General features: G+C 32.4%; 2 protein-coding genes and 1 long non-coding RNA gene across 4 annotated transcripts; 1 reads left to right on the forward strand and 2 right to left on the reverse strand.

Moving 5' to 3' along the window:
- Window positions 1-758: 758 nt before the first annotated feature.
- On the reverse strand, window positions 759-3,177 carry LOC107918563 (uncharacterized). 2 transcript variants are annotated; one of them, XM_016848148.2, is made up of 4 exons: window positions 2,907-3,177; window positions 2,278-2,345; window positions 1,846-2,080; window positions 759-1,729 (listed from the first exon to the last, which is right to left on the reverse strand). In XM_016848148.2, the coding sequence occupies exons 1-4, from the start codon at window positions 3,004-3,006 to the stop codon at window positions 1,236-1,238; spliced, it is 897 nt and encodes a 298-aa protein (XP_016703637.1). In that variant the 5' UTR covers window positions 3,007-3,177; the 3' UTR covers window positions 759-1,235. The 2 variants fall into 2 exon arrangements, with proteins under 2 accessions (XP_016703637.1, XP_040964930.1); XM_041108996.1 differs by having other exon boundaries at window positions 2,278-2,808; window positions 2,907-3,149.
- Window positions 3,178-3,869: 692 nt separating this feature from the next.
- Window positions 3,870-4,682, reverse strand: LOC107919706 (mavicyanin). The gene is made up of 2 exons (XM_016849096.2): window positions 4,442-4,682; window positions 3,870-4,373 (listed from the first exon to the last, which is right to left on the reverse strand). The coding sequence occupies exons 1-2, from the start codon at window positions 4,638-4,640 to the stop codon at window positions 3,988-3,990; spliced, it is 585 nt and encodes a 194-aa protein (XP_016704585.1). The 5' UTR covers window positions 4,641-4,682; the 3' UTR covers window positions 3,870-3,987.
- An 18,101-nt stretch (window positions 4,683-22,783) lies between these two features.
- On the forward strand, window positions 22,784-24,769 carry LOC107919064 (uncharacterized). Its single transcript, XR_001690353.2, has 2 exons — window positions 22,784-23,693; window positions 24,357-24,769. It is a non-coding gene; the product is annotated as an uncharacterized lncRNA (long non-coding RNA).
- The last annotated feature ends 42 nt before the right edge of the window (window positions 24,770-24,811 follow it).

Here is a 24,811-nt window from a genome sequence, read left to right on the forward strand (position 1 = left end):
AAATATATATTAAGATAAATGTAACCCTAATTTATATTAGCATAGGGTATCAGTCTATTAATAAAAAAGTTATTCCCTCATTCCTCCTTAGTAATCCAACGAATTCTTCAAAAGTAAGTATTTTTATATTTTACTTTTATATGCATATTTAATAATCTATATATTATATTATTGACATATTATATTTATTTTCTATTGCTTCTTTCTCTTTTCTTTTCGGTATATTAATTGAAAATTTAATTTTATTATAGTATTTATAAATATTTACTAACAAAAGGGAAAAAAAATAAGGTTTAGATTTAGCTCTAAAATTCATTTGATAAAAAACGTTTGTGCATTATTTACCTTTGAATTATAGTTTGTTGTATGTGACACAAAATTTGACTGGAATGATTTTGGAGAATGAATAAATGATTAATCGCCCATTTAAAAGTAGAATAGAATAAGACAATTTAAAAGTAGAATAGAATAAGATAAGTGTGACTAATTTCAAAGCCCATTTAGAAATAGAATAGATAAAATAAATGTGTCAAATTTTAAAATAGCTATGTATTATATTTAAGTAAATTATTTTTTTTTTGCAATATTCAAAGTAAATTATGTTACACTCAGGTTCAAAAAAATGTAAAAAAAAATTATCAATTAAATTTTAATTTTAAAATATTTAATCTAAATATTTATTAAGATTAAAGTTTAATATAAAAATTAAATACATAAATATTTTATTTTATTTAATAATAGTAAATTTATAATTATAATAACCAAAAAATGACTTCCCTAGGATTTTAATTAATATACTCCATGTATATCAGCCATTCTAAAGTAATTGTTTTTTGACAATCACGTTACATTGAAATTATAGTATGAGAAAATAGAAAAGGAGGGATAATTTAATACGAAAACAATAACTACCTTATAAGCAAAAGTTAAGGACATGTGGTAATCCAGAAAGACAAATAGCTCTGTGTGGTTTCGTCAAGAAACAATACAATCCTTTTCTGCTATCCAACCCCAAATAGATTTCTTGTTGAGAAGCTTCCCATTCTAATCAAATACCGCCACTAGCAACCACCCTCCCCTCCATTTCTAACACACTTTTAAGATTAGTACCATTTGTTTTGCCTTGTTAACATCTTCATATACCTTGTGAATCTGAATCCTTTGTGGACCAGAGATACCCTGCAATGGACCCCCCTGCATGTGAAGCAATGTTGGGATTCCAATACACATTTAAATTACAATGCATCGACATCCTCTTCATCACTGTCACTCATCTCAAACACTAAAAATTTTGCCCGACATAAATTCTTGCAGCATAACAGTTTCCCATCTCTGATATTGCTAAGAGGAGTTATAGGCCTTTTTTTATCAGAAATTCTAATGTTATTCGATGCTAGAATAATTCGCTTCCCAACTCCACTACTTCCGAACCTATCTCTTCGAATTCTGGTGGTTCGGTCCACTGGTGTCAAAAACAATGATTGCTTTGGGGGTGTTCGCACTGTAAACGGCGACGAGGCACTCGAGCAGTAACCATTGTCCGCTTTGGTTCTCAGTTGCTCTTCTGGTAGACCCTGCATGGCTCTACCACTGCCTGTAGAACTTGGATGTTGGCTCACTCCACTGCAGTTCAATAGGCATCCATCGATGACACCGTCAGCAGTTATAGCTCTCGGTGAAATATTAGTTTGATTCTTCGTCATTGAACCCGAATTCCACTCTGCCGCATCTGCAGATTCAACCTCACATAGTCAGAAGTGAAGATTAAGGGATTAAAACTTGAGATTCTACCACTTGCCTCATTTTCATCATCCAGATACACTGAGATGTTACTTTTTTTCTTACCTCTACATATTGTGGTCCCTTCTCTGGTATCTCGAACAAGAGAACCGGTTAGATGGTTGCCATCGCATTTATGATCTCCAACTTTGATAGCTGCAAAGTTTGATAAGCATGGACTGCCTGAATCTTTTAAACTCCTTGCTTCAATATGGAGGAACCATGTTCCAACTTGATGGTGGAAAGCATACTTTATAGGCATAGATGAAGGCAGATGATAAAAACATGATTTTCGCCTTACCTACTTAGAGACAAAAGGCAGAACATACAAACAAGTTATAAGTAAAATAGCAGAGGAAAACTATGCTGCTCTGATTCTTCATTATTCTTGAAGTACTGGTGTCTGACTCCGGTGCATTAGACAAGTACTTGTGTTTGAGAAAACAACCCGTCGATAGACATAAAATTAAGAAAGAAAGGATTGAATATGAACTTTACCATTAATGCATGAACTTCAATCTTTCCCAATTCAGGAAAACAAGCATGGTGTGTTCTCTCAAGTTCCCCTACACATTAAGATTTTGGCACATATTAAATAACAAAGCATTTCATCTAATGTTAAATCATCAGAATGTCTCACCATGTTTTTAACACTTTGAAGAAGCTATCATAATAACAAATCATTGCATTGATAGTAATAGTGTTAATGTGTTGATCAAGTTTTTAAGTTGTACAATTTCTAATCTACCAATGATCCATAAGCAGCAATGAAACAACACGAATGCAAAAAAAAAAAAATGCAATTATCTCACAATTCTGATAAACTATTTGGAGAGGGGAAATGGGAAAATGAAATTTTTCATATGGAGTCATGAAAAGGAGGATTTTTCGGGTATCAATTTTGTTTAAAATGACTATGATAAAAAATTCCCAGTTCGTATAATAATAAAAATGCCTTCTTTCTTTTTTCTTTTTTTTTTGGCAACTGATATCTGTAATCCATAAAGCAGCAACTTTGCAACTGGGAAACTGTAAAGAAAACCAAGAAAAAAAAAAGACAGTAATATTCAATGGGAATCAAGAAAAGGTGATGGGGTTTTCAGGTTTTTTTTGTTCTGTAAGCTTACTGTGAAAATCTCCGACAGTGGTATTGGGAGAGACAGCGATGGCCAAGTGAGTGCCTAAGTTGGTGTGCGTGAAAACTGCTACCCCATCGTCAGATGCCATTCCAGGGTCGAAGCTGGACAGTGACAGACAACCAAGGACTTCATCAACAACAAAACAAATAAGGGTAAGTTGCTTTGAGTTGAGTTACTGTAGCTTAGATTAAAAACACCTTTTCTTCTTCCTTATTCCTTTTTTTATGGAATTTTTGGAAAGATTGAACACATTTTAAGTGACAGTTTTATGGGTTACTCAAGATTTTAAATGGGTTAATATTAGAGGCCAGTAGGGGGAGTTAATTAGCCCAGTGGGCCTGAAACCAGGAACCTTGCAGCCTAGCCTGCTCCGTACTTTGGAGCTTTGGACAAGTTGTTGATTGAGGCTACTGGGGTTGGCTCCAAAAACTTTGGTCTGGGTTTTATCATCGTCAAATGAATCTCCAGCTACTTGAATTCCAACATTATAGTACTTTAAAAAATAAGTAGCTGGCAAGATTAATTAATAATTTTGTAATTAGTATGGAAAGTTTTCTATTAGAGTTCATCTCAAGCTAAAACAAGATATTCAAATTTAAATATTCGTTTAATATGTTTACCATTAAGTCTAATACTTTTAGTAAATGTTTATTTTTATTTTTTTGGTTGTTGTTAGCAGCCAATTAAGTAGATATTTGAAGTGAAAACATGGAATTGGATTGAATTCCTTCAAATCAAAACCTTTTATGACTTGAATTGCACCCTATATTTAATAATTTCACGTCTTTTTAATCCCAACTCCCTCATTCACGTTCAGTGTAACTGGAATTTCATGGCAATTTTTAACCACTCCTCTCTACATTATTGCATAGAGAATTTCTTTTCGAAATAAAACTTATATTCTACACAAAGCTTGCTCAACATATATAAACTTACCAGAAAGGGTACTAATGAAAGCAAAAGAAGTAAACTATAGCAAATTACGACATAAACAGTCTAAAAACAACAGAAAAGCACAAATAGTTTTTTTTTTTTTAAGAATATCAAATGAAACCAACAATATTAATAACTACATGAGCAAATACATGATAACCAGCATTCCCCCCAGAGCCGTCATGAAATACGATGCAACCGCCTGCTTGATGGTGGAATTGTGCGGTGGGGGTCCCCAAATCGAATCCCAACCATCCCCATCGTCGTTGGATCCGCCATCTTCCATGGGCGACTGCGCCGGCTGAGGAGAGCTCATCGCAGGGTGCACCATTACTCGAATGATCAGTTTCTGACCAGCTTTACAGTGACCTCGCTCCCCGCTGATGAAGTAGAAAAACCCGTACCTATCGAACTCGAAAACCGTATCCCCATCTTTGAACTTAAGGATTGGGTTCGAAACACTGCAGTTAGTGTAGCTTGTATGGTTCACCACCAACACTGAGTCATTGCTGTACCTGAAATCTAATAACATACAAGCAAACATAAGCAAAATTATATAACTATAAATGTATGTATGTATGTAAACTTACAAAGAGAATCTCCAACGTGAAAACGGTTCCTGGACGCCCATTCGTTGTAAGTTTCAGGTTCATTTCCAGTTGGTTTAGTCCATCCTCCCTCCCCACCAACTCTGAACTGAAAAGAAGCAATTGCGAGGGTGGCCATGGAGATGAAAACCACAGAAAACAATGCGAATTTGAAGAGATTTTGAAGTGAAAAGGAAGACATTTTTTTTATCAAGAAGCTTGAAATGTTGTAGAATTTGAGGGAGTAGATGGAGAAAGGGTGAGAAATCAAAGACTTGTTTCAAGTTTATAAGGGAAGCGAAAGTGGGAGATGGCAGTTATGTTAGTTTGCGTGGGGTTTGATTAGTGGGGTTCGACAGTTAATGACCAGATACTGATAGTGATAGTCCCACGTTGTTTTGAACTTTTTGACTTGGTCCATTGTTATCTCCTGGATCCAACTTCAGTGTATGATCGATTGATTCAACGGTTGTGATCAACGAATAACGTTGATCACACTGATCAGAGATCATATACATGCATGCCGTAGCAATTCTTGATCAGTTCATCTAATTAAACCTCTCCCTTAACTAGCATTCGTCTTAAAACAATTCTAATCCTTAATCAACTTAAAACACCTTTTTTCTAATAAAAAAAAAGTTATATATTCAAATTTAAATTCATCCTATCATATCTGAATAAAAGGATTACATACTAACATACAAGCACGATATGTAAATCAATTCCATGACCTTAAACATATAGCAAACACCCTTAACCAATAAATCAAATGTTAGATTCCTCGAAAGCATTATTAGCGCCCATAACGTGGTTCCATGCCCTTCTCCTTTTTATCATTGCATGGAAAAACCATGTTATTACGGTCATGTGTATGTTTTTCGTTGGATCCTAGATTTCTACATCCAATGCAATTAGACATATTCCTCTTCCAAGTTAAGTTGATCACATAATTCATTTTCTCTTCTTTTTTTTTTTTCTATCATCTTTCATCTCCAAGCTACTTCAAACCAAAATAGGTTTATTCTTTAAGTGTCTTCCCTCCTTTATATTACCAAAAAATTTCTAATTCCAAATCCTCAAGGAAGAACCAGTTATTTTGATTTTACATGTTAATAATAAGCTAGTTAACCTACCAATGATTATTCCCACACTTTACTAATTGTCGAAACCACTTTTTTTAAAACAAAAATTAGCGTCGACTTAAAAAATAAAAATTGGGAGTCGCCACCGATTTTTTTTTTTTTTGAAGTGTGACCAGATCACCTTTGAAAATGACTTTGGTCTATGAGTTTTAGAAAGAAAACGGATTCGGGAGTCAGTTACGTACGAGGAAGGGTTAGCACCCTCGAAAGACCAAAATTGGTACCTAATTGATCAATTGATGTCTAATAATCGAATGATGAAAATCCAATATTAAAAAAAACGATTCCCCTTTTATTAATACTATATAATTTTTAAGGAAAAAAAACAACGTTTGGATAAATTTGAACGTGTGTAAAAGGCTTTCTCGCCTCAAGGCAACAAAATGTCGTACCCCGTAAGTTAGGATGCAACATTTGAATTCTCAAGAATAAGCTAACCTTCAAAAACTTTATTGAAATTTAGCGATTTTGAAAAATAAGAAATGTTTAGCCGTTTTAGTTCGACGAGAAAATCGAAACCCCGTAAGTTAAAGTACGAGACCTCGAAGTTCCAAAGACGATATGTAGCTTGCTTTTAATTTTATTAAAAACATATGTTTTTGAAAATAAAAAAGGTCATTTCGAGTTAACAAGAAAATCGAGACCCTGTAAGTTAGGGTACGATTTCTCAAAACTTCGAATCGCATTATAAAGCCAACTCAAAATGTATTTAGTTGATTAGCTTGACATAAAGAAAAAAATTAATAATGATCACATACATTGGAATTTGGCTCACGATACGATAACGAGAAATAAGAGTGTAATTGTATGCATGGCATAATAATACATAGCAGGAATATAAATAACAATGTAAATGCAAATGAGCAAATTAAGGTATACATATATATAGCAATAGTCTCACATCATATCTTATGCTAACATTCAAAGGTTAATGAATTAAAAGTCAATCAAGGCACCAAGCAAATTAACACACATGAAATTGTGCAAGTTTTAAAATAACTAAAAACGAATTGCATGAAAGAAGGAAAATTACAATCGATAAACCATATGTTAAAATAAATTTAAAACAAATAATATATACATATGAGAATTTTTTTTTTAAATCCAAAAATAGAGTTAAAAAAATAAATGCTATATGAAATAGGAGTATAAAAATAAATTTTAAAGTAAATACTGTACAAGTATGAAATCAAAATATGTAATATACAAAACAATATATATCTTAACCTAAATAAGTATTACATATTAATTGAAAAACATAATAATAATATAAATGATAATATATATACAAAAAGTTGAGATAAACAAATTATAATAAAATAGAGTTTTTTTTAAGGAAATAAACCACATATATATATATATATAAAGATAGCTAAAAAGATATATAATAATACAAAATCAGCAATATATTATGTATGTACGTATGTATAATGAAAATAACTTAATATAAATTATGTATATAAAAATAGGTTTTAAAAAATATATATAATTTAAAAGAAAACTTATAGTTTATAATAATTATAATATGAAATCAATAATATATAAAGTAAACATAATTTAATATAAATTATATGCATATATATAATAGTATTATATTATATAAAATATTTTCATATAAAAATGTAGTAGTTTATCAAAAGTGAATTAAAAATATATTATAAAATAAAAAACATATAACAAAAAGGATTAAATTAAGCCTAAAGCAAACGTTTGGGGCAAATCTGAAAATAAATAAAATAAAAAGGACCGAATTGAGTGCGCGAATAACAAGGAGGGACTAAAGAGGAAAATATCCCCGTCTTCCAAAACGCAGCACTTTACGCGAGGCTAAAATGAAATCAAAATAAAATTTAAGGGCCAAAATTAGAAATAAAATAAGCTTAATTGCCAAACCATAAAAAAACGTAGGGACTAGGGTTGTAAATAACTCATTAATCAAAACGCGCAGATCCTTCCTTCAAGTCGGGTCACCGTGCGGATCATGCCTTATACGGTGCCATTTTAGGGCCACTGAATTAGGCTCTAAACGGCGTCGTTTCAGACTTATTATAAAATCAACATTTTATTTTAAAAAAATCATTTTCTACCATTTGACCCAAAAAACTTATCCCCTTTTATTCTCCTCTGCTAGGGTTTTGAAACCCAACCCTAGCCGCCGCGCATCCGCCACGATTCCACCGTGAACAATGGTCGGAACCTCACCCCAAAAGGCTTTTTGGCTCTTTCTCGCATGGATTTGAAGGCAAAGGTAATTTCCTTTTTTTCCTTTACTTTCTGTACAAAAAATAAATAAATAAATTGAATCGAAGAAAAGAAGAAACAAAGAAAATAAATTGATATCTTTAATCTCTATTTTATTTTTCTTTTCTTTGACTGATGTTGTGAAATACTTGTTTTTTTATTGATTTTCGAATTTTTTTCCTTACAAATTTTCAATGGCTTTTTATAGCCGAAATGAAACAAGAAAATAAAAATATATTCTGTTATTTGCTGACCTTGATTTGCGATTTTTGATTTTCTTACTTTTTTTTCCTTGCCTGTGTTGTTTGTTGCCATTTTTGCTGTGCAGGTACAAGCTCGGAGGGGGCACGCGCGCAGAGGCGCAGCACACGCGTGGAGGCGCAGAACGCGCAGGGGAGGACTTGCGGCGCTATGAGCTGGATGCTGCTAGGGTTTTTGGTTCTGTTTTTAGTTTAGGTTGGGCTTATTGGGCTAGGGGTATTTAGGCTAGTGGGCTAAATTAAATTTAGGTTTTGGGTTAGGGTTAGGGTTAGGGTTTGGGCTAGTGTAATGGGTTTATTTATTTTGGGCTTTAATTTATTATTTTTTTGATTTTGTAAGATGAACTTTGGACTTTTAATATTAATATTTGATTTTTTATATTTATCGGGCCTGGGCAAAAATTGGGTATTACACTAATGATCTCCTTGCATCGTGGATTGGAAATCTATGACTTCAAATTGGTTGGGTCTTCTTTAAATAGTAGTTTTAAATGAAAATTCAACTCTTGTGATACCCCAAAATCGGTTAAGATGGTCCGACCCGAATCTGACACAACACATTAGTCACCGAAGTGACCTAAAATACAACACAACATTTTTCATATAGAATTAATTGTTCATTTACCAGTTTAACCATCAGCGAATGTCTCATGCATAATAGCTCATACATAATCATAGGCAAATGTTTAGAACCTAGTTGCATGCTTTCCTAACGTATTTTACTGGAATTAAAAGATAGGGGCACAATCGATATTTCACATCCAAAACATGCGAACATACATGTAAAGCAAGTAAAAAAGTGATTTTCAATTCTGAAATCTTTTTAAGAAAATTAAAGAAAGAATCATTTTAATCTGATTGGTAAATCTTAGCTAATTTTGTAGCATTAAGCTAAACACTCTCCAACATATCAAACATGTCTCGTTGAATGGAGCATAACTCAACATTCTCTTATTTCTCCATCTTGTCCCAGGGCCTCAATCGCCCGATCACAAAACACAAAGGTGAGTACTCACAATCCTATCGACGTCAACTATATCCAATGGTTTCAAGATATGACAAGGCCAAAATATTCACAATTACACATATTTATTTATTGATTATGCGCATTTAGTTTGTTCACAACCAACATAGTCACATTCATAAGACATTCACATAGCATGCTTACCATATTCACAATTAAGGCACTTACAAGTAATAGTACAATGCTCAAAGAGCCACAAACACATTAGATCTCTTGTATGTGCATTTAACCAGTAAATTATATATCATATCTTGAATTTAACCTATATCACATATTGTTTTGACACATCAACATCACACTTAATCTCATTCGACATTTTTTTCGCAAAAGCATAGCAAAGGAAGTAAGGAAGCTTACTCTCGTAACTTAGGGTAGGTGTTTAGGATAACCTAAGCTCTCGATTAACATAATGAATCATGCATACCAGCAACGACTCCAAAACACTCACCGGTCTTGCTTTCGCTTACTAGCCGAAAGTTTAAACAAGCTTCACCTTGCTCGTAGAGGGCTCCGATGAATCCAAGACATCTCATACATAAAACACACAATACATACAAGTCATTAACAGCCACAAACACAACAAAAAAAATAGTTCCAATCTAGCTCATCTTAAACCGAAAATTTTGACTAGTTAAGTCGAAACCTAAATTTCTTGATTTGATCTCATTTTCATTGCTTGAAATTTATTCTAAATATCTAATTAATCAATTTAGGACAGATCTAAACCACTTAGAACACCTAGGAAGTCAAAATTAATTTCTTTCCATATGGCACAATAGAGGGAATACGTCTTGAATACGGCACATTCAAGGTAGTCATCGACTCAAACTTTATCTTGGTGGTGATATTGAAAACAAGATAGAGGAGCTTCGGCTCCAAAATATGAATTAATCATGCACGTGAAAGAGAAATTCAAGATTAGACTCCAAATAAGCACTTCTCGAGAGGCAACCCGAGTGTTGTTTTTTTATTTCATTTAATTTTGATTGCATACTTAGTTTCTTATTTACTTACATATTGCATACTTAGTTTCTTATTTACTTACATTTATTTTTCTTAACTTCAAAAATAAACTGCATGGCTTGGGATAGACCACACGGCCTAGAGGCACGGTCGTATGGCCTACACGGCATGGCACACACTCATATGCACACGAAGAATGAAAATTTAGGAGCCACACTACCCAAAAGAGTCACACAACCTGGCAACATAGTCGTGTGACACACACGCCCTTATACACGACCGTGGGAGAAGCAAACAATACACCTACACAGGTGGAATAAATACACACGGCCTAGACACACGAGCGTGTCATGGATCGTGTGAATACTAAAGCCAATTTTTAAATTTTATTGGACACACAAGGTCTAAGTGAAGTCACGCAGGCTATCGACACGGCTGTGTGACCCACATGCCCCTATACACGGTCGTGAGAGAAATGAACGACGACACCACACGATCTAGGTCACGACACACGGCCTGATGACATAGTCATGTGGGGTACACAGCCTAGACACACGGATGTGTCATAAACCGTGTGAACACTGGAGAAATTTTTAATTTTTTTAAGACTCACATAGCCTCATAGGTATACACAATTGCATGACATGGCCATGTGACCCAACACAAGCCAAACACATTATCATGCATTCTTTTTAAATCTGAAACCCTAACCCTTTCATTCCCCTTTGTATTTTGTTTAAACCTGTTACCACAATTTATCCCATTTCTGTACCATTTCTTCCTCACACACAATACCGCTGCTCTTCTACGCCGACCGAACCACCGCCATTTCCATCACACACTCCTACAGGTAACCATTTCCCCCTCACCTTCCATCTTACTCGTCCCCTTTTCCCCCAACCAAAGTTCATTCAAAACCTCATCACTGTTGTACCTCGTCCTTCTCGTTAGTCGTCCACCCCTTTACCTTTCCCTCGCACCTTCAAAACCGTCGAACAACCCAACTAAACCCAATCCCTCCTTCCTTCGTTACTCATGTCATCATCCTCTTCATCATCGGTTGTCCCTCCATTTTCCTTCGCGTCATCGTCAGACACCACCCACTCATGCCATCATCGATAACAACACACCTAAACATCCATTTCTTTTGTTTATTTTATTTATTATTCTTATTAATTTTTTAATACTATTATTATTCTAGGCTATTATTATTAATTTTAGTTTCTTTTTTATTTTTTATTTTTTTCATCCTCTGACTGTTTTGTTTGGCATAAATTTTAGATTAGTTTTGCTTAACTTGTTGTTTAAATTTAGTTTATTTTAATATTGCTGCTCTATTTTAATTGATTTTGGTATTTCACTGATTGATGGTGCTTTCTATTATTGTTGAATATGAATCATTTAGGACATATAGTTAGGACCTTATATTGTTTTGGTTTTCATGGTTTATGATATGTATCGACAATAGCTTGATACATCTTATTGCCAATTCTTCTTTTAGGTACATGTTAGAATTGTGTGACCCAAATTCTAAGAGATTGCTTGCAAGTCAAGTTAAATAAAAATATATTTTCTTTCTAGAAGATTTAGTATTTATTAGTATAATATATTTAGCATTTATTAGTATAGTTTATTTGACTTACTAATTTAGCCTATAAATAGGCTCCTTTACAATCTTAGAATTAAGAGACACCCATTAGATTAGAACTCATAACACATTCAGAGAATTTTGTGTTTACGTTTTGAGGGTTCTTTGTTTTTCGGGTTTTCGGGGTTTAGTTTTTATCTCCATCTTTTGTACTCTTCATTCTTTTGACATTATAGTAAAATTATCTTTGCTCGTGGTTTTTTATCCTCTTTTGAGGGGTTTTTCCACGTTAAATTTGTGTGTTCATCTTCTCAATTTCTTCTACTATTTTTACTTGTTCGTTGCTTAATCGGGACGATCCTAACAAGTGGTATCAGAGCTAGTTTAACTTTCATAGATCAGCCCGGTCAGAGATGGCAGCAACAAGGTTTGAAATTGAGAAGTTCGATGGTGAGACAAATTTCAATCTATGGCAAGTTCGAATGATGGCAATTCTAGTTCAAAATGGCTTGAAAAAGGTTGTTACAGGGAAAAAGCCTGAGAATCTAAATCAAACAGAATGGGAAGAGCTTGATGAAAAGGCCTTGTCTGCAATCCAGTTGTGCCTCGCGAATACTGTATTGCAGGAGATATTGATGGAGAAGACCTCATTCACCTTGTGGAAAAGGTTAGAAACTCTTTATGCGACTAAGTCTCTGGCTAACCGTTTAGTGTTGAAACAACGTCTATTTACGTTTCGCATGAACGAAGGTGAGCTTCTTAAAGATCACATCAGTCAATTCATTACTCTTTTAAATGATTTAAAGAACGTTGAGGTTCATATTGACGATGAAGATCAAGCTATGCTATTATTGTGCTCTTTACCCTCTTCATACAAGTCTTTCAGGGAGACCCTGATTTATGACAGAGACAAACTCTCGTTCGAAGATGTGAAGGGTCATTTGTTGAGTAGAGACAAACTCGACAATGAGTTTGATTTGAATAGCAAAGCAGATAGACCAGCTTCCGTTTTGGTAGCATCAAAGAAACGAGACAAAAGGTGTCGCTATTGCAAAAAGTTAGGTCACGTCAAAGTAGATTGTTATAAACTGCGAAATAAAAGAGCTGCTGAGAGTAACGAGGAAGATGTAGCTGGTGCTAATTTGGTCGATGAAGGCGGTGATGATTTCTTGTTAGTGTCAACGAGCGATAACTCCAAGCTTACGTTTGAGTGGATCCTAGATTCAGGATGTTCTTTCCACATGTGTCCCAATAGAGAATGGTTCTCCACATACAGTTCAGTTGAAGGTGGAGTTGTGCACATGGGAAACGATTCATCTAGTAAAATAATCGGTATTGGTACTGTTAAAATTAGGATACACGATGGGACGATTAGGACACTCTTAGATGTCAGGTATGTACCTGATTTACGAAAGAATCTCATCTCCTTGAGTATTTTAGACTTGAAAGGATGCAGAATCAACATCGAGTCGAGCGACATTAAAGTATCTCGTGGAGCTCTCGCTTTGTTAAAAGGTAAAAGAACCGACAGTCTTTATATTCTAGAAGGTTCTACAGTGACCGGTGAAATCGGACGTCCCTCGTCTGTTACGGAGTCAAAGTCAACTTATTTGAAGCGGAGGCAACTTAGTCATAGGAGGGAAAAAGGTATGATCGTTTCGTTGAAGAGAGGTTCTCTTTTGGATGCAGGTTTTGAAAAGTTAGGGCACTGTATTCGTGAAAATCAGACCCGGGTTAGTTTTGATTTGGCAGTGCACAAGTCGAAGGCTAGAAGTCTTCCAGCTTCTAAGCATAGATTCGACTCAGTTAATTCCCTGCATAGTTCAAGATAGGCCCGTGGCGGGTTTTGGCAAAGATGGCATTGAAAGAATTCGTGTCAAGGTGGAGATTGTTAGAATTGTGTGACCCAAATTCTAAGAGATTGCTTGCAAGTCAAGTTAAACAAATATATATTTTCTTTCTAGAAGATTTAGTATTTATTAGTATAATATATTTAGCATTTATTAGTATAGTTTATTTGACTTACTAATTTAGCCTATAAATAGGCTCCTTTACAATCTTAGAATTAAGAGACACCCATTAGATTAGAACTCATAACACATTCAGAGAATTTTGTGTTTACGTTTTGAGGGTTCTTTATTTTTCGGGTTTTCGGGGTTTAGTTTTTATCTCCATCTTTTGTACTCTTCATTCTTTTGACATTATAGTAAAATTATCTTTGCCTGTGGTTTTTTATCCTCTTTTGAGGGGTTTTTCCACGTTAAATTTGTGTGTTCATCTTCTCAATTTCTTCTACTATTTTTACTTGTTCGTTGCTTAATCGGGACGATCCTAATAGTACATAATGACAAATACACAAGGCAAAACCAAGGCCATTTTCCCTGCCTCTAAAAAATGAAAGACACCAAGTGTATTTTCATCTTCGACCCCGACCACGGTCACAAGACACCCTTATCTCCAATTTAGTCTAAGTCCACATGAGGACCAATATCAGCACCTTAAAGTGACCCTTGGGAATAGGTTGATGCATTGATTGGAAGGCTCTACAAGCAGTTTGTTTAGCTGCCAAGGTTCGGGTACTGATTGACACGGCACCGTGGGATCAGTTATTTACTATCGTGGAGCCTACATATGTCAAACTCACGCTGAAGTTCTGCTCTACTTTCTTTCTACAGACGACTATTTCACAGTGGGATAAGCCTAGTACTATTTCTTTTCAACTTGGAGGTATGACGCATTACCTTAGCGTCCCGAGCTTCGAAGCTGCCCTTGGACTATATTTCGAGGAGTTTATAGATACCCCTGATTTTCCACCACTTTATATGCACATCCATCGATCAGCCCCACTCTGTTGGTCCAACCTTGTCGAGTCACGGTATAACCCGAGTCATTCGAAGGTAACATGCTTACCTCCGGCTTTGTGCTATGTTCATGTCATTTTGGCTCACATATTGATTGGTCGGAAGGAGGTCATAGAGGCCGTCAATACTTCGGACACCTATTTCTTATAGAGTATGGAGACACGCCACCTGATTGATGTCGCTTACTTTGTGGCTCACTATTGTCGCCACCAGTTCGATCGCCACAAGAAGGGCCATATCTTTATGGGTCCCTACATGACTCGTCTAGCAAGGGACTTCGAGCTTCTCGACACTCCGAAGTAGACAACATCCTTCATTCTGGTCGGATAGATGGCCCCTCAATGGCTGTCTATCATGACCCACATCCAGATGATTCACTGTCAACACGGAGCGGGTCCAAACCGGTATATAATATTTCATCCAGTTCCTCAAGATGAGTATGAGGAGTTTCCAGATGATGATTCACTTAGACATGCGGACCCTGCTCGATCCACTCTTCCTATGAGTCACTCCACTGCTGCACATTTGGTCACGCTTGAGTATATCTTTTGCATACAATAACAGTAGTTAGAGCGGATTGACCGCCTAAAGCAGCAACAGTCTGAGCGGATTGACCAACTTAAGTAGTGGCAGTCAGATCGGATTTATTGTCTTGAGCAGCAACATTAAGAGCACTTCAGCCAGCTTCAACACAAACAAGATCGTATCGAGGCCTATCTACATCGAATGTGCCAGCATTTTCATATTTCTTCACCCGATCCCTCTGTTTTATTTGCGCCTCTCGATCTAGACATCTCACATGACACCGATCAGTGACTTTATTTAATTTTATTTATTTTTATTTTTATTTTTATTTTTATTTTTATTTTATTTTATTTTATTTTATTTTTATGGTTACTTTTTTATTTTATTTTTCAGATTTATATGTTTTATTTTATTTTAGTATGCACTTTAATGTTATGGTTTTTTTCAACTATTGTTCTATTTGTTTTACCACCTCTTTGTCTTTTTTTTTTGTTATTTTATTAGTAGTGTGCTTGGAACCATGTACTTAATTTAGAATCTTCTACATTTCTGGATTTCTCTATTCCGACCCAATCATCCAAATTTAGGGCAGTTTCAGTTCTCTCCATCCCTTTCTTATGATATTTTGCTTATTGTGATTATATTTATTTGTACATTGAGGGCAATGTACATCTTAAGTGTGGGGAGGATTTTATATGTTTATACGATATAGCCCCTAAATCGTTATTTGTGTTTAAGTAATTTTCTCAAACCAAACATTAAAGTTAATTTTTTTTAATTTGGAATTTTTATTGATTCTGTTTGGGATTAATTTATGGATTTTTATGCATTTTGTGATTTATACTTTAAGACACGAGAGAGTCAAGTATGATAAGTCATTTTTAGAAATTATTATTTTAGGTTGTCTTCCTGAACTGAAGCATTATCTTGAAATTTTAAATTTACAAGGTTAACATCAAAACCATAATTCTTTATGAGCTTTTGAGCATATAGAGCATATATTATTTCGTGCTTATTTTATTTTTGGATGTGAGTATGTCAATTTGATTTGTTATTCAAGAACTTGTGTCGGTTATACATGTCGAGACCACATTATTGATTTGATGTACTAAGATGATAGAGACACTTAGGATTTGACCTGTTTAACCTTTAAACAGTTTACCCGTTGAATTAACCCCCAGCAAACTCCATTGATCCTAGAACATTTTTTTACTTAACAATCATTCATGTTAACCTGAAAACCTATATTAATGTTGTAAATCACCATTTTTATTGACTCCCTTTTTTGTCGAGATTTGATTTGGTTAGTTGTCTGATTATATTTTATCTTTTGTATTGTTAAATTTTATTTTATTCTCAAAACAAAAAAAGGGGAAAAAAGTGAAAAAAATAAAGTAAAATAATTTTAAAAAAAGAAAAAAGAAAAATTTGAGCTTAAACCGTTAGTCTCATATTTTGTATCAAAGCTCATATTCATTCTTTATTTCTTGTTGATGTAATTTTTTTTAATTCAGCAACTGATTTTTTTTGTTTGTTAACTTATCATCTTGACTCTCGATTGTAACAAACTCTTTTGACATGTTCCATACCCTTAACCTAAGCCCCATTACAATTTTGTAAAGACCTCTTGATTAGTATATCATCTTGATCTATAGTGGTGGAGATTTGATTTTCAAGCAAGCCTATGGTAATAACATTACTTTAACTTTAAACACCTTGATTACTTGAGTGAACCTTAGTGAAAGTGTTCATTCTTGTTGAGTTTGAATTTCAAGTAATGGTTGAGATAAGGGAGACACCTATGTTTTTATGCCTTAAAAGTTTCTGCTTGGATTGTTTGTGTTCTTTAGTGACATTTTAATTGAATTTCCAATGCATGATTATCTGTAGATTATCATGAGGCATTGACAATGAAAACAATAAATTGAGGGAAGTTAACTTGAATGTGGGTTGAGAATTTTGCTTGAGGACAAGTAAATGCTTAAGTGTGGGGATATTTGATAAGTGTTAAAAGTAACATATTTTAAGTTCATTCTTAATGCGTTTTTGGGTGATTTTTCGATGTTAATTGTGAATTTTATACTCCCGATATTTTAAATTCATATTTTAATGCTTAATAAAGCAATTGGGAGCAAAATGAGTGAAAACCGGGGCGTCGGAGCAAGCTATAAAAGCCACACAGGCTAAACCATTCCACACGGCCATGTAACCCACATGGGTGTGTGGTAGGTCATGTCGATTTCACGAGATTACACACAGAACAATGGAAAATCATGATTTTTAGGTTATTTGGGTATTCTAATGTGTATATATAACAAAAATAAGAAGATGTGAGAGAGCCGTCAAAGAATACTCAAGAAAACAACTCAAAAAACACCAATGAAGCTGACTCTGAAACAGATTTTCGTCAAGATTAAAGATTCCAAGTTGATTTCTTAGGAAGTTATCATGATTTTCTTTAATTCTTTTGGTTATATTGTATCTTGGATGTTTTTATTTTCTAATATGAACTAATTTTCTAAATACCTAGGGGAGATGAACTTATGATGGATTCTATTGTTTGATTTTTTATTTTACGCAATAAATACTTAGTTTCTTGTTCTCAATTATGTGTGTTTAATTCTTGGTTTAATATTTCTAGATTATTAATCCGTATTCAATGTGCTTAATTGGTGGTTGAATAGATCCTATTTAAGAGTAATTTTGCTTAATTGAGTGGAGTTGCATGAAATCTTATAAATAAGACAACATAAATCTATCGAATTAGAGTCAAATCTAATAGGGGAATTTATAGCACGGTTAATGCGATAATAGGGGTTTTAATTAGAAAAAAGAAATTTCAATTAATCAACCTAGAGTCGATTGCTCTTATGCTCGAAAGAGATATTAGCATAATTTAAGGATTTCTAGTGATCAAGACACTAAGTAAAGAAATTGCATAATTTAGATTGATCGTGAGATGAAATCTAGACGAATTTTTTCCTGGATATTGTTTCGTTTCTTGGTTGTTACTCGATTATTTTCGTATTTTGTTTTTTGTCGTGTTTGTTAGTTAATTTTAGTTTTTAATCAATCACTCGAATCATTCGATTAAATAATAGAAAGATAGTAATTAATAGTACTTGTAATCCTCGTGGAAACGATATCTTTACTCACCGTAATTATACTATTAATTAATAAGTGTACTTATTTTAATTAAAATTTTAATTAATCCTGACCCATGGTTAAACAATATTAGTTTAGTGATGCAAATTGGTAGAAGTAGATAGTAGTGAGAAGAGTTGAGAATTACAATTTGAGTATACAAAATGTAAATGAATTAGGATATGGGAAATCTGAGACTGTAGTACCAATAGGTTGGTAACTGAGGTTTTCAAATACTTGGGACCAATCTGACTCAAATTAAGAATTTTATATATATCTAGTGAAATCAAAATGTGGATAATTTTCTTGGAGGTTATAACATATTTAATCAATTAGTTTTTTTCAATTACTTTACACATTATTAACAAAATTACCATTTTAGATCAACACTGGGATTCAGTTAATCAACTAGTTTTCCTCACAAAAAACAATCTTAAAATTAGGGTAGATTATATTAATAGTCATCCAACTACTTAATTTTATCTTCTTTTAGTCACCCATTGACTGATATAAAAATGAAAATATCCAAAAATTTAATACAGTCGAGTGATCAAAAAAGAAAAAAATTGAATAGTTAAATGTTTTATAACTTTTTATAATTGAGTGACTAAAAATAATTATTAATAATTTAATGAACATTTTATAAATAATTTTTAATAATTAAGTGATCATTTTCCTAAAAAAATTAAAGTAGGTGAGATGGGAGAGGTGTGAAAGCAGGATGTGGTGATAGTGTCATAAAAATCCCCAGAGCAGGCATGGTGCAACCCATCCCTCACGTGCAGTCAACCTGGTATAGCCGGTCACAATCTCTACCTAAATAGCTACAACATTACTCTCTGTATTTACGAGATTCCTTTCTATTTTTTCCAAACCCCAAAAGACCACTTCAGATATTGTTGGTCAAAACAAAACCCTTAATAAATATGTGATTGTGAACTACATTAAAATATTTATAAAAATTTCCTTTACTTTAGCCAACCGGTCAACAAAATTATTTAAAAATCATTTTTAAAGAAAGGAATAATATTATTATATTTTTTTCATTATTTTTATATAAAATATTTAATTAAAATCCAAAACATAAAAAAAAACCCAAATGTTTAGGGATTAAATCTAAAATTGATTAAGATTTATTCATAACTAATTTTCCACTCCATTTATAATTTAATTATTAAATAAATCTATTGTAATTATATTTTTTAAAATAAATAACAGCTGTTAATTCAGTAGGGGAGCAACAAAAGCACTTTTATATTCAATTTTAACATGCATATAAAATTTGCTTTAAAAATCATACATATAAAATAGAAATAATACTTGTAACATTGCCTGTGAAATTTTTAGACTTTACAAGCAGAGTTAAAGGATTGACAAATGTTCTATAGAGATATAGTAAATATTAAAAAAATATATGTAAAAAGGGAGATACATGGCAATTTTTTAAGGCTATTTATGAAATAAAAAAAATACTTATTTTCGTACCAAATACTAACCCTATAAAATATAGGGTACAAATGTTATTTAACATAAAACTTTAAATATCTATACTATTATTTACGTGATTGAGTTAGTATCATAAATTAACTTAGCATCAACTCAATCAAGGAAAGTACTTAAAAAATAACATTTTTAAACCTAATAAATATTATTATAGAATATTTTTTGTATTACATAAAATAGAAAATTATGTAAATAATAGAATTTAAACCCAATACTTTAAAAAATTTGAACTTAAAATTTTGTGATTTCGTCCAAATCCTTATCATGATATTATATGAAGTTCTTACATTAAATTTTGTTTTTCATCTACTTTGTGTTCGATGTATCTATATTTTTAGTGTTAATATATATTTTGTCCCTTAATTTATCCATTTGTACTTAGTTAATACCTAATTTTTTTTGGACTTAATTGACAATTGAACTTGTATTTTGTGGTTCTATCACACGGTTATGGTACCTTTGTACTTATATCATTAGTTTGTGCTAATATAACATTCACAGCCAATTAAGCGGTGACATGTGTTATTCTCTCAACATGCCATGTGGCAAACATAAATAAAAAATTCCTTAAAATATATAAATTAGTAAAATATCAATGGCGCTTGGGATGTTGAGAAGTTGTTAGATGTCATTGCTTGATTAGCTATTAATGCTATGTCAGCACAGACTAACGGTGTTAATGTCGAGGCATCAAATTGTGTGATGGAATACAAATTTAAATATCAAATAGGTTCAAAAATATTAGGTACCAATTAGGTACAAATGGACAAATTCAAGGGGGGAAAATATATATTAACTCATATTTTTATTATAAATCCCCTAACTAGGCTAATGTCACATGTTAACCGATATCAATTCAATTGAGAAAAAACTAATATACTCTTTTTAATGATAATTAATATAATTGTGATGATGCTTTTATCTTTTTTCTACTTTTCTATGATCTTTAAATGAGAGCTTAATATAACGAAAAACCTCTATTAAATGATTCAATAATCAATTGGGCTTTTGTTAAAAAAAATCAATTAAGCCTTCAACGGGGAACAACATCTAATTGAGCTCTTAATCGAATATAAACAATCAAAAGTCATTGAAAAACCAACTTCCATGTAAGCCTTTGACGGTCATTATGTTTGCCATGTGGCACGTTAGGATTGTGCCACATGGCAAAAGCTGGTAAATTGTTTTCAAAATTGTTCAAAATTTTAAAAATATAGCATTTTAAAAAAAATTGCAAAAATTAAAAATTTTAGAAAATTTTAGAATTTTAAATTTTTAAAAATTATAAAAATTGCTAAAAATTATTTTAAAAATAGGAAAATATTAAATATTATATAAAATTATGAAAATATAACAAATTATTAAAAAATTGAGAATATTAAAAATATTGAAATTACAAATTATTATAGAAATATAAAAATAAATTAAAATTATATGAAGCGAACATAAAACCCGAAATTTGTGCACATGAAAGCGATATTAAGATTTTGATTGAAGTAATGGGTGCAAAGTGATTGATGGAAATGCAGTTTAGCCTTCTATTATGTTGTCATTGCACCAAACGTTGCTAAGTGACAAGATGGAAGCTTCAAACTGGATTCAGATTAAGGTTTTATAAATTTATACTTAATACTTTTTAAGTTTTAAAATATGTTATATTTTTCATAATTTTATCTAACTTTGTCATTTTTAACCATTTTTATTTCTAAATATGTTTTCGTAAATTTATAATTTTTATGTTTTTTAAATATTTTAAGAAAAATTTATTAAATTTACCACATAACACAATCCTAACTTATCATACGGTGAACATAACGGTTGTCAGGAGTTGACATGAAAGTTGATTTTTTGATGACTTAATTGATTGCTTATATTCGATTAAGGGTTCAATTAATTATTGAATTATTTTACAAGATTTTTTTGTTATATTAAGCCTTAAATGGTAACTGGGTAGTTGGTTTTACTAAAAATATTGGATCCTGTACTGTTATTAATGTTGAGTTTTGGGGTACACCCGAGGGTCTCCAAGTATCTTGGAATTTAGGCTTGAAACAGGTGGTTCTTGAGATGGATAATGTTGCAACCATCCAATTGATTCAAGCCATTTCAACTGAGCACCATCATTTAACAGTACTACAAGCTATCAAAATGTTACTTTAGCTATCTTGAACGGTTCAGATTATAAATGTTTCTAGAGAGGGCAACAAGATAGTTGATAGATTAGCATCAATAATGTCTTCAAGGCCTTTAGGTAGGTATATTTTCATGCAACCACCGGATGAAGTTCTACAATTGCTGCACGATGATAAATCTGGCATGGTTTGGCCTCGCCTAGTTTAGTTGTGATTTTATCCTTCTTGTACCAAAAAAAAAAACATATATATCCAAGAAGCAAACATGTGTTTAGTAATATTTATATAACAGGTTTTCTTTATCATTCCACCAATAATCATAATTGTATAAACTTCTTTTATAAAATATTTCTTTGGCCTAGGTGTGACATAATTTATTTTTTATTGAATTATCTTTAAAAGAAATTTAGAGTTATTTAATTTATTAAAACTAACCATGTAAATGTAATTTTTTTTCTCACTTTTTTTTATTTTTTATTTTGTGTTTTCTTTATATTCGTTTTACTATTCATGTTCAAGGTTCATGGATATTCCTCCTAATAATATCGTTTTTTAAATTTGAACATGCTTTCTCTCATGAACATCATACTTATTATTTATTGGAACATCAATATATCAAATAAATAATGTACTTAGAACAAGATTTTCATAATCTGACAGTAGCATATGTTGGTAAGAAAATGAAATCTTATCTTAGTGAAATTTTTCCAAAACTATGAAATGTCAAAAGATTAAATTACATCCTTCAATCAACTTAGACATTTAATATACTGTCGGTCTATAAATACAATACACCATAATAAATCACATATATTAAATTAAAATATATATGAGAAATTTAGTAGGGACCACTTAACAGTCAGTAGGCGGTCATAGTCATGCTGGTTTTAGCCGGTGACCATGTTAGTATAAAAAAAAGGAGTAATTGGCTTTGTTGCTCATGCTTAGCTTATACCTTTCTCTTCTCTTTGGTTTTGTGGCAATGTATACTTTCTTTTCTTTGTATAAATATTTTACTTCTAAAAACCAAATTATATTTTTCTTGTTTCTCAGTGATTTCAAAGATTTTAACCTAAGAAACTTGAATAGATTCCCCTCATTTTTCTTTTCTATAAACTATAATATACATATAGATTTCAAGGAAGTAAATATAGATTGTGGAAAAGAAAAAAGACATTGCAGCTAAGTTCTTGTAGGTAGGTGAGTCACAATATGTACATGATTACAAGTATTAATATGCTAATATAATTATAGACATTGCATTATTTTATTTCTTTTATGAAAAAAGGGTGGTTGAAACTTGAAAGTTTAGTTTCCATCAAGTTAGTTGAACTATATGTCTTATTTGCTTTCCTTCTTCATCTAATTTTTATACATTTTCACCTTCTCTTGTTGTTTGAGAAGTATGTTTATATATATATATATATTCAAGGATATGTGATTATGATTAATATAAATAGATCACTAATTTGCATGCATATAAATACAAATATGCACATGCATATTTTTATGCATATATATATATATGTGAAGATAACATGAATCTATATAGCTAATATTTGTTTGTTTGTTTTTTAAGAGTCTATATAGCTAATGTTAGTAGTAATTATTTTCTTTTTCACTTGTTTTGATTAAGATTCTGATGATAAATATGCATGTGACAGTGTAGCAGATGATGAGGTGAAAGCATGCATGGTGGACATATATATATATATATGTTGACAGAAGAGAGAGAGCACAAGCCAGGATCTGCAAAAAGAGTGTTTGCTTTTGTTGGGAGTGTGCTTTCTCTTCTTCTGTCACCATTTCTCTAAGTACTCTATCATATTCCCTGCTATATCATCCCTTAATTTCACATCCAAATCACATGCTGTAATTTCTTCTTCACCCTTCTCTTTTATGTTGTTCCTTATCTCTGTGCACATACATACATACGTACGTACGTACATACATACATATGAGAATACATGACAGAAAGCATAATAACAAAAGAAACTGAAAAGTTGTAAGTCTAGAAAGATAGGGGAATGGAACAAGGCTTTTTGAGATGCTTTCTTGCATGATATAAACCGTTGGTTTATTTTGAAATGCCTCTCAAAATTCAATATATATATATATTAGTTTCACTACCAATTTAGAATTAACATTTACCTTATCTCTGATCATTACATCATTTTCTGTCTGAATATGCATTAAGAACAAGAGTCCGTATATAGCTAATGAGTGCTCCACTAACATGACCCCATATGATATATAGTAAGGCTAAAATATTAATGTGAGAGGGTTTCTTTGTACCCTTGGTGAAGAATCTCAATTAGATTTATCTTTCTACTAAGAAACCCATTTGGCTATATATGGGCTTTAAGCAGCCCCCAAAAGCATGTTAGAACCTTGATAAAGCAATCCATGATTAATGAAAATCACCTTTTAGACTTAAAAAGGTCCTACATTTCTAGCATTACATGCTATGTTCGTTTGAATGCATCAGAAAATATTCATTGCACCACCTTTGATATTGATTCTTTATGCTATCAGTTCCAAGTACACGAAACTCGAAGATATTCTAAACACCCCTTTTTTTAATCTTTGTTTCTGGTGATGGTTGGATGTGATGAGGGATTGGATGGAGGTGCACCAGCAAGGAAACATCATTCAAACCAGTTAGATGGAACATCAATACCCAAAATACTTTACTGTAACATGGATCCAATGGCCGAGCCTTGTCACATGGGCAGCTGAAATTGCCTTAACTCTACCACATAAACCTCTGCAAGGGAAAGAAGTTTGAAGGTTGACAGTGATACTGAGAGTCAAGAGTAGTCCCTTAATTCCCTGTTTGTTTGTATATTGATATCTGCTTCTGCAGAAATTTGCTTTAGTTTGAATAAAGTTTGCTTCCACTTGTTTCATTATCATTTTGCTTTTAAATGAAACATTTAGGTTGCTTTCGTGGGTTTGCATAAACATTATAAATGAAGAGAGATCAGAAC

Source organism: Gossypium hirsutum, chromosome D13 (assembly GCF_007990345.1).
Source record: "Gossypium hirsutum isolate 1008001.06 chromosome D13, Gossypium_hirsutum_v2.1, whole genome shotgun sequence".
Lineage (NCBI taxonomy): Eukaryota > Viridiplantae > Streptophyta > Magnoliopsida > Malvales > Malvaceae > Gossypium > Gossypium hirsutum.

Bases quoted from the DNA above. Each gene is read 5' to 3' on its own strand.
- LOC107918563 (XM_016848148.2), bottom strand. From the start codon at position 3,006: ATGGCATCTGACGATGGGGTAGCAGTTTTCACGCACACCAACTTAGGC. The intron at 2,346-2,906 runs GTAAGCTTACAG...CTTAATGTGTAG, and splicing joins CACTGTCGGAGATTTTCACA to GGGAACTTGAGAGAACACAC. The intron at 2,081-2,277 runs GTAAAGTTCATA...GTCTCTAAGTAG, and splicing joins TTGAAGTTCATGCATTAATG to GTAAGGCGAAAATCATGTTT.
- LOC107919706 (XM_016849096.2), bottom strand. From the start codon at position 4,640: ATGTCTTCCTTTTCACTTCAAAATCTCTTCAAATTCGCATTGTTTTCT. The intron at 4,374-4,441 runs GTAAGTTTACAT...GTATGTTATTAG, and splicing joins TCACGTTGGAGATTCTCTTT to ATTTCAGGTACAGCAATGAC.